This window comes from Echinops telfairi, unplaced genomic scaffold (genome assembly GCF_000313985.2).
Source record: "Echinops telfairi isolate 266 unplaced genomic scaffold, ASM31398v2 ScPeMD7_7458;HRSCAF=8496, whole genome shotgun sequence".
Taxonomy (NCBI): Eukaryota; Metazoa; Chordata; class Mammalia; order Afrosoricida; family Tenrecidae; genus Echinops; species Echinops telfairi.
This window is the reverse complement of record NW_022111358.1, coordinates 15,667,416-15,680,986: the sequence shown is the minus strand read 5'-3', so window position 1 is coordinate 15,680,986 and position 13,571 is coordinate 15,667,416. Positions and strand designations below refer to the sequence as shown.

General features: G+C 37.1%; 1 protein-coding gene across 1 annotated transcript in view; it reads left to right on the top strand.

The window, feature by feature from the left end:
• Window positions 1–12,316, top strand: part of RAD51C (RAD51 paralog C) — a 51,262-nt gene extending 38,946 nt beyond the window's left edge. Inside the window, exons 6-9 of the mRNA XM_030888185.2 lie at window positions 3,040–3,106; window positions 3,950–4,010; window positions 8,308–8,368; window positions 9,610–12,316. Coding sequence (XP_030744045.2) covers window positions 3,040–3,106; window positions 3,950–4,010; window positions 8,308–8,368; window positions 9,610–9,729 — 309 coding nt within the window. The 3' untranslated portion in view covers window positions 9,730–12,316. The remainder of the gene's footprint in view (window positions 1–3,039; window positions 3,107–3,949; window positions 4,011–8,307; window positions 8,369–9,609) is intronic.
• The last annotated feature ends 1,255 nt before the right edge of the window (window positions 12,317–13,571 follow it).

Below are 13,571 nucleotides of genomic sequence, written 5' to 3'. Positions count from 1 at the left end.
TGGGGGTGAGGAAGCCTCAAGGAACCTGAGGAATATCGTGTGCGCTCCATTGGTGCTTTACTGCGCCCTAGTTGATTCATCCCTTCCCTGTGCCCCTCTGGGGGGGGATGCTCCATTAAGACATTTTTTTAAGCCCTCTGACTTCTTATCTGTAAAACTAGAATGAATGTAGTGCCGAATCACTCATAGTAGTAGTGGAGATTTTAAAAATTCCAACATCACTGCCACTGAGTTGATTCCAACTCAAGCCAACGGGACAGAGTTGAACTGCTGTTACTGTGTGTTTCTGGGAATTTAAAACTGTTTAGGAGTAAACAACCTCAAAACTTCTAGGGAGCAGCTGGTAGGTTAGAACCACTGACCTTGTGGTTAGCAGCTCTGAGTAGCCCACCACATTGCCAGGGCCCTGCTGTTGTGAACGTTAGGTAAGAATAATAAAGGTAAAGCACTTAGCATAGTTTCTGGTTTGTGTAAGTACTCATCTGTTCATTACCGTTACGAGGCTGCTGCTGCTGCTGCTGCTGCTGTGCTTTTTTCTGTTACTCAGACTTTGGGAGGATGGGATAGCGTAATTGTGAACTGGGTGAATGTTTACAGAGCAGATCATCCTCTTTTTAATTAGTTTTTTCATAATTAAGGCTTTTATAAGGGAAGTTAACATATTTTTTTCAGTTAACAGATATTTTTCATCCAGCAATTTTTACACATTTTGTTTCATCTCATTAACTGTAATCCCCACAATCATCCCAATTCCTCGTTGTGTTTCCCATTTTCTTTCCTCCTTTCCTGACTGAACTTTGTCCTGAGGTAAATATTGCCCTTTTAATATCAAATGGTTGATTACTCTAAGGAGTGTGTGCCTCACTGTTGTTATTTCCCTTTATAGACTTGTCCGTTGTTTAGACAAAAACTTGAACCATGAGGGTGCGTTCATTTTCAGACCTGAAGGGTGACTGAGGGCCATAATCTTGGGGGTTGCAGTGGTCTCTGCCTAATTAGTAAACTTTTTTTATAGCCTTTTTAAATGGTTGTGAGTTTTCTTTTTTTTATCGTTTTATTAGGGGCTCATACAACTCTTATCACAATCCATACATACATCAATTGTGTAAAGCGCATTTGTACATTCATTGCCCAGATTGTGAGTTTTCTTCCATATTTTTCTCCCACTATATTTAGGGCTATCTAATGAGATCCCTTTCAGAGTAGTGGACAGCAGCAGCAGGGCACTGTCCATTTCGTTCTTTTAGTTTCAGGATAATGGATACTTAGTTTGTGGGGTCTGTGAGTCTACTGGACTAATTGTCACCCTGCATCTTCGATTTCCATCACTCTTTGTTCCCTCGGAACAGGGAGAGAACTATAGCTGTACCTCTTAGATGGCCACTCAGAGTCACCTCTCACCGAAGTAGCCCGTGGCACAGTGTCTTTGTGGACATTTGTTGTTCCATTTCACTTGGGTCCTCCAAGACGACGGTCCTAAACCCTTAGGCCCAGCGATTATTCTATCAAGGTTATACAAAATTTTAACGGAAGAAATTTTCTTATGCTCCAAGTTAGAAAATATCTTTAAGGGGCCTCTGACCTTCTTAAATCTTCATGTATTACCTGGAAAATTTTTATCTTATAATTTTTACAATAAGTACTTTCTTTCCTTATGAAAAGATGTTGTGTGGTCAGTAATCATGTTTTCAGAAAACTATATGACCACTTTTTAAAATAAAGAAATTAGTGAAATATATTTTTCTTTTTTTTAAATCATTTTATTGGGGGGGGGCTCTTACAAATCCTAAGACAATCCATCATTCTATTGTATTAAGCACACTTGTACATATGTTGCCATCCACATTTCCAAAATATTTTCTTTCTACCTGAGCCCTTGTTATCACCTCCTCTTTTTTCACCTTCCTTCCCTATTCTCCCACCTCATGGATCTTTGATAAATTATATGTTATTGTTATTTTGTGTCTTACGCTGTCCATTGTCTCCCTTCACCCACATTTCTGTTATTTGTCCACCTGGGGGGGTGGGCTGTATACCCAACCTTGTGATCGGTTCCCTCTTTCTCCACCTCCTGCCCCCACTATCCCCCTACCCTCATTATATCGCTACTCCCACTACTGTTCCTGAGGGTTTTATCTGTCCTGAATTCCATGTGTCCAAAGCTCTTATCTGTACCAAGGTGTGTACTCCGGTCTAGCCACATTTGTAAGTTAGAACTGGGTCATGGTAGTTGGGCAGGGGGAGCATTCAGGAACTAGAGGAATAATGTGTGTTTCCTCGGTGCTATACTGCACCCTGGTTGAATTGTCCCTTCCTTGTAACCTTCTGTGGAGGGATGTCCAATTGTCTACAGATGGGCATTGGGTCTCCATTCCAACCCCCCCTCTTTCACATCGATATATTTGCTTTGGATCTTTTGATATCTGATCCCTTTGGCACCTCATGATCACACAGGCTGGTATACTTCTTCCATGTGGACTTATTTGCTTCTGTGCTAGATGGCTACTTGTTTAACTTTAAGCCTTTAAGGCCCCAGACGCTTTATCTTTTGATAGCCAGGCACCACCCATTTTCTTCACCACATTTGCTTATGCACCATTTTGCCCTAAGCGTTCATGTCAGGAAGTTGAGTATCAAAGTGTGCCAGGTTATTAGAACAAAGCGTTTTTGTGTGTTTAAGGAGGTCTTGAATAGAGGCCCAAAGTCTGTCTGCTATCATAACACTTAACAAACATAAATCTTTGTACATTGGCCTCTATCCCTTTCATTATAAATGAATATATTTACATATCTATAGCTATATCTCTATAAATAGTTTTTGCTTTCTACTTCTTTCCTCTATTCCTCTCCTCTTCCTCCTGTCCCATTATCCTGCTCACCTTCCACTCGGCCCTCAGTAATTCCTCTTGGAGAAATATGTGTTTCTTTGATGGCTGCTTATGTTCACAATACTAAGACCAAAGGACTCAATGACACACAATAACATGTATTGACAATTTTTGGAGAGATTTACCTAATTTTCTTCTTATTTTTTTTAAGGTAATTTTAACCAATCAAATGACAACAAAGATTGATAGAAATCAAGCCTCACTGATTCCTGCTTTAGGTGGGTAATGGATCAGATAAAATTTCATTTTTTAATGAAAGACATTTTTCCTGTCCCTTTCATTTGGAACATGTTGACTATTATAAGCTCCATACTAGAGGCTGTATCTCTCCTATCCACTAAAGAATCTCAATGCCTTGTACAGTGCTCTTAGATACTGACGGACCCGTTCAGTCATAGTGTTTGTGCTATGTGGTGGCCATGGTTTCACGTTCTAGGGATATATTCATAATATATGACCTTGCTCTTTGAAAACTCCCAGTTTCAGGCAGGAGGAAGAGCAAGTCCAATTTAAGTACAAATCTCAATACAGTGAATAAAGTTACGTACGTTAGTCCTAATCTGAGGTTTGGTTTTATTAGAACACAGGGCTTTTAGATTTATTTCCACTAAAACCTTTTATGAACATTACATCAGTTTTTGCTTTCCGTCTGAAGATCAAAAGAGAAACCCTGTTGGCACAGTGGTTACGTTCTCACCTGCTCATCGAAAAGTCAGCAGCTGCTCTCTGATGGAAAGATGTGGAGTCTGCCATGGGTTTGGGTTTGAGTTTGGCTTGGGGTTGGAGGTCAAAAGTATGTTATTAAGCCTGATGCTGAAGATTGACCCATGCACTGACTCAGAATACAATGTTTTCTAAAAGCGAAAAAGAGATCATGATTTTCAGTATTTTCCTAGTAATATCAGGATGTCACTTACATCCCAGGTGTGTTTCAAAAGCAAGTACACACTTTTGAAAGAAAGTTAAGTAAAGGAAATCTATATTTTGTCAAGAGACATCCCTAGATACTACTTATAACCTCATCGACAAGGCATTATAATTACTATGTTCTTTTCCCTCAGGGGAAAGTTGGGGACATGCTGCTACAATACGGCTGATCTTTCACTGGGACCGAAAACAGAGGTCAGTAAAAAAAAAAATTAATACTGAAAATTGGGCATATTATACTGAACTTAACAGTTCCTTAAAACTAGACCATTCAACGAGATCTGCAATGCCCCACGAACGGATGCTTTTGTCCCCATGTCTGACATCAACTAGCGCAACCACAAAACCTTGTTACACTGCACATTTAGCTCCATAAGAAATTCTTTGGAATATTTAAATGATGGGGTGCACCTGAAACGAGTAGGAGGCTGAGGAATGCCACCTGCTAAAGCTCTTTGAAATCAAGTTCCATATTAGCCAAGCAGAAGGATGTGGGTACTCCCTGTTCCTAGAAGGGAATTGAGAAAGAGAATAAATCAGGACAAAGGGAAGATGTTTGAGATTATCGTTAGGACTAATTTGTAGGGAAAATAAAATGGTTTTTCTAAGTTGCCTAATATTTTATGTATGAAATTGTGACTATTATTTTTATATCCTTTTGTATTTTCCTATCCTGCTTTGATTTCCAGTTGATTACCTGTCTTTCACGGTTATTGTTCTTTAAAATGAAACTATGCCAGCATGACATCTTTGTACTTGTTTTTAAACCTGCTGAGCAGTGAACAAACCAGCTTTCATTTTTTCTAAAATAGTCAAGTGAAAGCTGTGGGGTCTTTTATTGTACACTTTTAGAAATCTCCAATTTGTGCCAGCTCTCTGCTTTGCTTTGAAATCAATTGGCATAACCTAGAGAACTCAGATTAGAAATGCTTTAATAAAAGGAGAAAATGAGACAGCATATGGGCACAGATGGAACAAAGAATTACTTAAGTGCATTTTGGGTTTGGTCAGTGATATTGTTTAATTCTTTATTGTTAAACAAATGAAAAACCATGCTTGACCAAGCTAGGTGTGACTGACCTTCGCTAAGTTCAGAAGCAGAATTTTTTGTGATCTGCATGCAGTATATCTTTTGCAACTACAGTTCAAGCAGTTTGTGTCTCTTTTAGAGATGGTATTGCCAAAGACCTCAGATAACGCATGTTCTTCATAATGTATAGTGCTTTACAGTGGGCTCCCTCTCTCTCATTCTATAAATAATTCATTATAAACTGGATTTACAAAAGGAATTCTTGTCTTAGTAACAAACTCCAAACCTTTTCAAACTATTGTAAAGATCTGGCACCAGTTCTCTAGCTGAGAGCCTTTTGAACGTACTGCTTATGCTTTCCCAGATTGATATTATTCTCTATAAGTGCAGCCCATCGTTTAAATGTCCTTAGAAATTTTCCTTGACCTCATATGCTTATATGCAATATAGGTAGTTCCCAGTTCCAAATTTTCAATGTAGGAGCAACTCTTATTTGTTCTTTTAAACATGGCTTCCAACCAGTTTGAACCTGTTTTGTCATGGCCAGTGAAATGGGAACAGATCTGAATTTTTTAATTTTGGTGATTTGTCATGGTAACGAATGGGAAAAATTATGGATCAAAGTCCCAAAAGGTAATGTCTATCCTAATTTGCCTTCACTTTTAAATGATTGAATTCACTCACTCATAGCCATTGAGTAGATTGAACTAAGCCCTTTAAAAAATAACAAAAAACCACTGCCATCAAATTGTAAACCTCTGTGGGCCAGATAGTCGCATCTTTTCCCCACAAAACAGCTAGTGGGTTTTAGCCCAACAGCACTACCAGAAACCGATCCTTACCCAACAAATGTCATGTCACAGTCAGCTTCACCCACCGGACATACAACTTTTAGTAAAAGTCTTCAAGTTCTTTGTACACTAAAGTGTGGATACATAAGAACCATATGCACCTGTTCTAAATTACCTACAGATTTTTTTTTAACATTTTATTAGGGGCTCATATAACTGTTATCCCAATACATACACACATCAATTGTGTAAAGCGCATTTGTACATCGTTTCTCAAAACATTTTCTCTCCATTTAAACCCTCGACATTCGGTCATCATTTTTCCCCTCCCTCCCCGCATGAGCCCTTGATAGTTTATAAATGGGTATTTTGTCATCTCTTGCCCTGTCCGACGTCTCCCTTCATCCACTTTTCGGTTGTCTGTCCCCCAGGGAGGAGGTCACACACAGTTCCATGTAATTAGTTCCCTCTTTCCTACCCATTCTCCCTTTACCCTCCCTGTTTTGCCACTCACACCACTGGTCCTGTATGGCTCATCTGTCCTGGATTCCCTGTATTTTCAGTTCCTATCTGTACCAGTGTACCTCCTCTGGTCTAGCCAGTCTTGCAAGATCGAATTCGAGTCATGGTAGTAGGAGCGGGGAGGAAACATTTAGGAACTAGAGGAAAGTTGTATTTCTCATCATTGTTACATCGCACCCTACCTACAGATTTTTAAAGACACAGTGGGAGTAGATCTCATTTGCAACCCAGAACTGCCTGTAGCAGTCTTATCTAGGAAAGACTTTCAAACCATGTATACTTTAACAGTTTCGTTCATCACCAGATATTTCCAAGTCATTGACATTTCCAGACTGTGGGGTTTTAGGTGCCTTCTTAGTTTGTCTTGATAGAGTGGAACTAGCAATCCACACTGGGCAGTGTGACTACAAAATGAACACTTGCGGTTCAGAGCAGAAAACGAAATGCCTTGAGCAATAAAATATATGTTGGAATGGAGCTTAGGTGTCCATCGCATGCTCCTGTCCCAACCCTTTCCTAGTAGCAACTGATCTTTTAAAATTTTGAATTAGTGTTGGAATAGCATTCTAACAGTTGTTAAAAGGAATATAATACTTTGTTGGTGTCCTGTGTATGTGTGGGTTTTCCTCCAAATTTGCATATTCATGATAATATGAGGCCACGATTGCTCAGAATTACAGCACTCTTTGCCAAGAATTACAGCACTCTTTGCCAAGAAGATCGGATGGTAGAGTGGAGTAATGTATCAACACCCCCACAGTTTCTCGTATGTGTGTGCAGCTTTAGAGCACACATTGTGCTCCTGCCTTGTTTCTTCCTGACCCAAAGTATGTAGTTCAGCCATATGTTAAGTTTCGTCTCGCTTGGGCCATAAGCCAAGTGGTTTTTGGTTTGATTTAATGTTTAAAAAGATCTCTTGTGGGAAAAAAAAAAAGATCTCTTGTGGGAGGGAGGAGATAAAGGGGAGCCGATACCAAGTTGTTCAAGAAGAAAGAAAATGTTTAGAAATGGATTGTGGTAGCAACTGTATAATTATGCTTGACCTAATTGAATTATGGATTGTTATGATGTATGAGCTCCCTATAAAAGGATTAATTAAAAAAGATCTCCAGATGAAGTTATGAAATTTTATTTTTATCTAGAAGTTTGAGGAAGATTGTCAGCCTGAATATTTAAATCACATTTGACTTTAGAATTATTGATATATTTAAATACTTTTTTAAAGCATATTTATTTTTCATTTCTTCCAAAGAATCCAATGAACTGAGTACCTTTCTGTACATGCATGCTAATGTCGTAAAATGATTTAGCTTTCTGATTTTTCAGACAGCTAGTTTTTGTTTTACTTAGACCAAGATATTTTTATAAGGGAGGTTAAAACACCTTTCCTATATTTTTCTTAGACATAGAGTACAATCCCCATCACATTAAACTTTTATCACCGCACTCCTTACCACATCTATTCTTATACTAAGGATTCTTTAGCAGTTATGTTTTATGCAGTTGTACTTATATTGAAATTATTGTTGGGCTGCCAGAATAATAAACATGTCTTGAAGAAGTACAACCTGAGCGCTCCTTGGTCCTATCCACTTTGGATGTGTTATGAAGGATTAGTCCCTGGAAAAAGGACCTGATGGTTGTTAAGTAATAGGTTAGCACAAAGAGATGGGTTGACGGGGGCAGCAGCAGTGGGCACAGATACAGCAATTATGAGGATGGCATAAAACCAGGCCGTGTTTGTTCTGTTATATGTAGAGTCTCTGAGTTGGACTGGACCGAACAGCACCTAACCACACAAATATTAATATTTTCACTCACCTTTTTAGCATAAATAGGATCTCATAAAGTATAAAACAACATATTTGAATCAGTCATCAGACTTAGATTGTTTTAAAATTTGACTTATATAAACAATTTTATTTCGTGTACTAATGGTTATATGTATATAGCTATGCATATGAGTTTGAGTTATTGTTTGAGGGGAATATTTTTTTGTTTCTTTGCTGTCTCTTATTAGACAAAATGATAGAATGATAGTAAAAATACTATGAATTTAAATTATGAAATTAGTAATATGAGCTACTTAATTAAGGCTGTGTGTGTGAATATCTATATGTCTTCTCTTCCCCCTCCCCCACCTTTATAGGTTGGCAACTTTGCACAAATCACCAAGCCAGAAGGAATCCACAGTACTGTTTCAAATCACAGTCAGTATTATTTAATTAGCGTGAGATTTTGATGTTTGTGGGCAGTAATTATCTGAAGAGAGCATTTCCAAATTGCTTCTGTTACTTTCTGTAGGCAACAAGCATATTTGAGGGCAGCTTTAGGTGCTTAGAATATTATCCTCAAAATAGTACTGTATACATAGAGTACTCTAGTCACAATTGAACTGAAGTTGATCCTTAAGAGAGGAAATACTTATTTGTAGGGTAGTGTTTTCCATGCCATATGTAATGTCAGGATATTTTCGGTTTTTAAAATAAAAGTTGCTAAAAGACAAACCAGCACTAGTGATTTTGGTCGGTAGATATTATGGGTCAATAGCCATCAAATATAACATACTTTAAAGTTGTTTTTTCCCCCCTGAGGATTTACTTCATAGAAATAAGTTTTTTGGCTGAAATATGCAAAATTACCAATAGTCTTAAGCTCAGTATATTCTTGGCATCTCATTTTTATAAGGGCAAAAACAAAGATGGAAAGAGATCCTACAACCAAATTGTCCTCTTTGCCACTACCAAGGTGCATTTGCAGCATCCTAGTTGGAAAACTGTAGAGCAGGCATCCTCAAACTTTTTAAACGGGGCCAGTTCACTGTCCCTCAGACTGTTGGAGGGCCGCACTATAGTTTAAAATAAAGCTATGAGCAAATTCCTTTGCACACTGGACGAGTCGGCTGCTAAGCAGGACAGGCAGCGGCAGCAAAAACAACCGACGAACCAGATAAATGTCCTCAGCGGGCCACAGTTTGAGGATCTCTGCTGTAGAGTGTCTAATTGGATAAAGTGCCTGAATTATTAATACTTGTTACTTGATTCCACCTCTTTCATCAGAGCCACCAAAGTTTGTTAAAATGCCCTTTAGAGAACATGTCTATAATTCAGTGTTATTTATGTATGTGTATATCTTACATATACTTTATTTTTAAATATACGGTATGTACCCATGTATAAGCCAAGTTTTTCAGCATATTTTTAATGCAGTTTTTGTGGTAAAATTAGGTGCCTTGACTGATATTGGCATTGGCTTACACTCGAGTGTATAAAGAATACAAAACAATGTAGTGCAGCCCTGGTTTAAACATCTGTCAATGAGGTTTGTCCTCATCATTCACAGTGGCTGATAATTTCATCCCAAGAACAAAGTAGATCTTTCATCAGTTAAAAGATATGCGTACGATCAGTCTTTTTTGTAAACCATACGTATGTATGTTTTTATTTTGCAGCCTCAGGGGTTTAGAGATGCTCCTCATGCTCCTGCATGTTCACTGACAAAGGAAGCTTCACTGAATTCCCGAAAACGGTCACGAGAATTGGAGAAAGAAGCACAGGGATCCAAAGATTAATCTCAAAGTATAACAAATTATTGCTGCTGTGAAAATCAGTGGTATAAGTTGTAAACATGTTCACGTAAAATATAAACATGCATTATGGCATGAGTGAGTCAGTAATATACTAGAGTAGGGAAAAAGGAAAGACTACGATTCTCTGAAAATGTTCTTCTAAAACTGTTGTACAATTGTATTTTGTTTTGGTAACAGTCAGAAATGCTGATGTAGGCATTGTTCCAGGGGGCATAAAAAATTCATAGAAAATTCTATTATCTCTTCATTTCATTTTTCATTAATTATTTCACAAATATAGAAAGCTGATCTTAAATGGCCTATCTGAATTTACCATGCAGAATGTTTCTTCTTTTTGTGTTTGGGGGAATGAGTGAGGTGAAGGTATATTGTGTTGTTTTAAACATTGGCAGGTTCCTTTAATTAATTATCTTTCCATTTTAGCCTGTGCCCTCCAAACACGAGGATAATTCTATTTGTATATTAAAACCATGAAAAAAACTGGATTGTGGGGGGGGTGGGTGTGTTTTTTCTTTTCTAGTTGCCTAGAAAATCCTAGGAAGAAAAAGATGTTTTTCATTTTCCTATTGTGTACTTTTCTATAAATGTAGCTTTGATAATTCTTTAAAATGACAGGTTTTGAACCTTTTAAAGAGAAACCACAGCCATGAGTCAGCATATCATTATATTTAGTTAGATGGGTAAGATACAAATTTTAGATGACAAAACTGATTTTAGTGACCTCAATCCAAAATCTAAGCCATTTGTTTAATTTTCTATATTATTTCATAATGTTATAGGAAGGCCTTTGAAGCTGTTATCTCATGTAGAAATTGTTTAAAGCGTTTACCTTCCAGAATAGTCAGGTTGATAAACTCAAAATTATTTATTTCTATATTATAGAAATCTGAAATGTACCATTCTAGAATTACATTGACTTAAAAAAAATTGTAACTATATGAGTAAATATAAAATTTTGGGTTTGTGAATGGTTTCAGAATCTGACACCTTTTCAGTTTATTCACAACTTTTTGGTTCCTAGTGAAAGGAAATTTAGATAATTGGATACTATGTACTTTGACAATCAGGTTTTCCAGATTTTAGTGATAGGTGGTATATCCTATTGTAGACTATACATCAAATTTAGAAAATTTATTCAAAATAACTCTTCTGCGGTCGATTATTCACAGGATTATTGTAGTTTACCAGGACTTTTTTGGGAAGTGAAAGTGGGCACTGTTAACAATTACATTAGGACAGTGAACATAAACTGGGACTTGGCAGGCAGATCAAGCATATAATCACCAAGACTAGATAAGACTAATTTCACATGACTAATATAAGAGGACTGATTGTAACTTTCTTACTTTTGAAGACCATAATGTATTTTTGTTTTGTTTTGTTTTATCTGTGGCAAAAATATATACAATTACATTCCCAGTTCAACAGTTGTTACATGCCATTCCCTATGTTCATCATATTGTATGACCATTGCCACTGTTTTCAAAATCATTCTACCATGATCGAACACTCAGTACCTTCTAAGCAATTACTCCCTCTTTTCTCCTTCCCTCCTACCCCCAATCACCACTAATAAACTTTCATCTTTATACATATTTCATAAAAGTGGGAGCATATAATATATGCCTTCCTGAGTGACTCATTCAGTAAGGTTTATCCATGTTTAGCATATATTTTTAAGACTTTATTTCTCTTAATGACTGACTAATATTCATTCATGTGTGTGTACACACAAGCAGTCTTCAAAGTGTACAGAAAATACATATGAGAAAACTATGCGGCTGGCAATGAATGTACAAATGCGCTTTACAAAATTGATGTATGTATGGATTGTGATAAGAGTTGTATGAGCCCCTAATAAAATGATTAAAAAAAAGAGAGAGAAAACTATGCGGCACTAAGAAGGGTAAGACACCCATATGAAAAGAGTCCTTAGGAGAGCAACATGAATTATACTAAAATTTAAATACGTAAATGCAAACATTGAATTTATGGTGAACCTTAGATGGATGAATGGTGAAATCATTGATGTCTTATGAAAACTTTATGGGGACAGTGCCCCAAAGAAATCAACAGTTTATGGATGGATAACTCTCTTGACAGCATGAGATGAAGTTGAAGATGAAGCCTGTAGCAGCAGCCCATCCACATTAATTTACCTAGAAAAAATGAACCGTCATTAAAACAATATGCATTTATTATAATGCAAAGAACAAACCAAAAACCTCTCAAACTGCCATTGAGTTGATCTGACTCATTCTGACGCTCTAAAACGCTGCCATAGGCTTTCCAAGGCTATAAACCTGCGTGGAAGCAGCTGCCACCTCTTTCTTCCAAGGAGTGACAGGCGGGTTCAAACCACATTCTTTTTGGTTTGTAGCCTAGCACTTTAACTACTGTGCTGTTGTATTTATACATGTACACACAATTTTAAAAAATAGAATGGCATCATTTTGTTATATACTTAAAAATCCTTATGTTTTCCTAATCCTTAAATCTTTCTATGACAAGTTTTTAATGGTTATATATAAGGTAATTAAAATTTTTCTTTTTAGAGTATAATTATATTCTTAGCGCTAATAAACAATGGTTCTAATAAGCATATGGGTGATATTTTATTTGGGGGGTTATTTTTAAATAAATTATGATTTGTATTATTTTCTGATTGTAACAAATTACTACAGAGTTAGTGGTTTAAAACAACACAAATTAATTATCTTACAATTACGGGGCGCAGAAGGCCAAAATCTGTTTCACTGGACTAAAATCATGGTGTCAGTAGTCACACACCTATTGGAGGCTCTAGGGAAGAATCCATTTCCTTGCTTTTCCTACCAGCTTGGAGCTGCCAGCATTCCTCAGTTTTAGCTCCAGTCACATCTTCAAAGCAGTACCACGGCACTGCTCAGCCTTCTATCCTCGCGTCATCTTGTGCTCACTCTGATTTTCCCTACCTTTCTCTTGGGAAGCCCAGCTGGATAATTCCGTTTAATCTCCTCCATTATAATGTCTTTACCTACATCTGCAAGTTTTCTTTGCCATGAAACATACCATTCCTAGGTTCCAGGGATTGGAAACAGCGATCTTTGGGGAACCATTATTCAGATTCCTGTATCACATAATAACATGACTCAAGAAATACAAGCCTGCATTGATTCACATGCACATTAAGGTTTGGGAAGCACTGTCATGTGTTACCAGTTTTCACCTATATTCATAGATGATTGTTTTTGTTTTGTTGTTTCTTTTTTAAATCATTTTATTGGGGTCCATACAACTTTTATCACAATCCATCCATCTATCCATTGTGTTAGATGATTATTATTATCTGTAAAACTGACAAGTTGTATATGCACAAGTATGCTTTATACAATTAGTAAATGGATTGTAAGAGCCCACAATAAAATGATGTTTAAAAAAAAATTTTTTTTTAAAGAGTTCGTATAAGCCCAAGTCACAGATTTTGCTACTAGGGTTCCAGCTCATACATACATGGGCTTATTTGAAACAAAATGAATTCAAATATTTCTCTGCAACCAGTGGTTGGTCTCTGGCAAGTTCTCTCATGGATACCCTTGTCTTAATCTCATTAGGGCACCTTCCCCAAAAGGTCCAATGAAAACTGGTTTCTGAAAAAAAAAAATTTTTTTTAAGAGAACTGGTTTCTGCCAAGGAACAAAAAAAAACCACACCATTGTGTGCTCACCTTCCCGACAAGATCGCTGAAGACAAATGGGTACATAAGCAAAAGTGGTGAAGAAAGCTGATAGTACCCGGCTATCAAAAGATATAGCGTCTGGGGTCTTAAAGGTAAACAAGCAGCC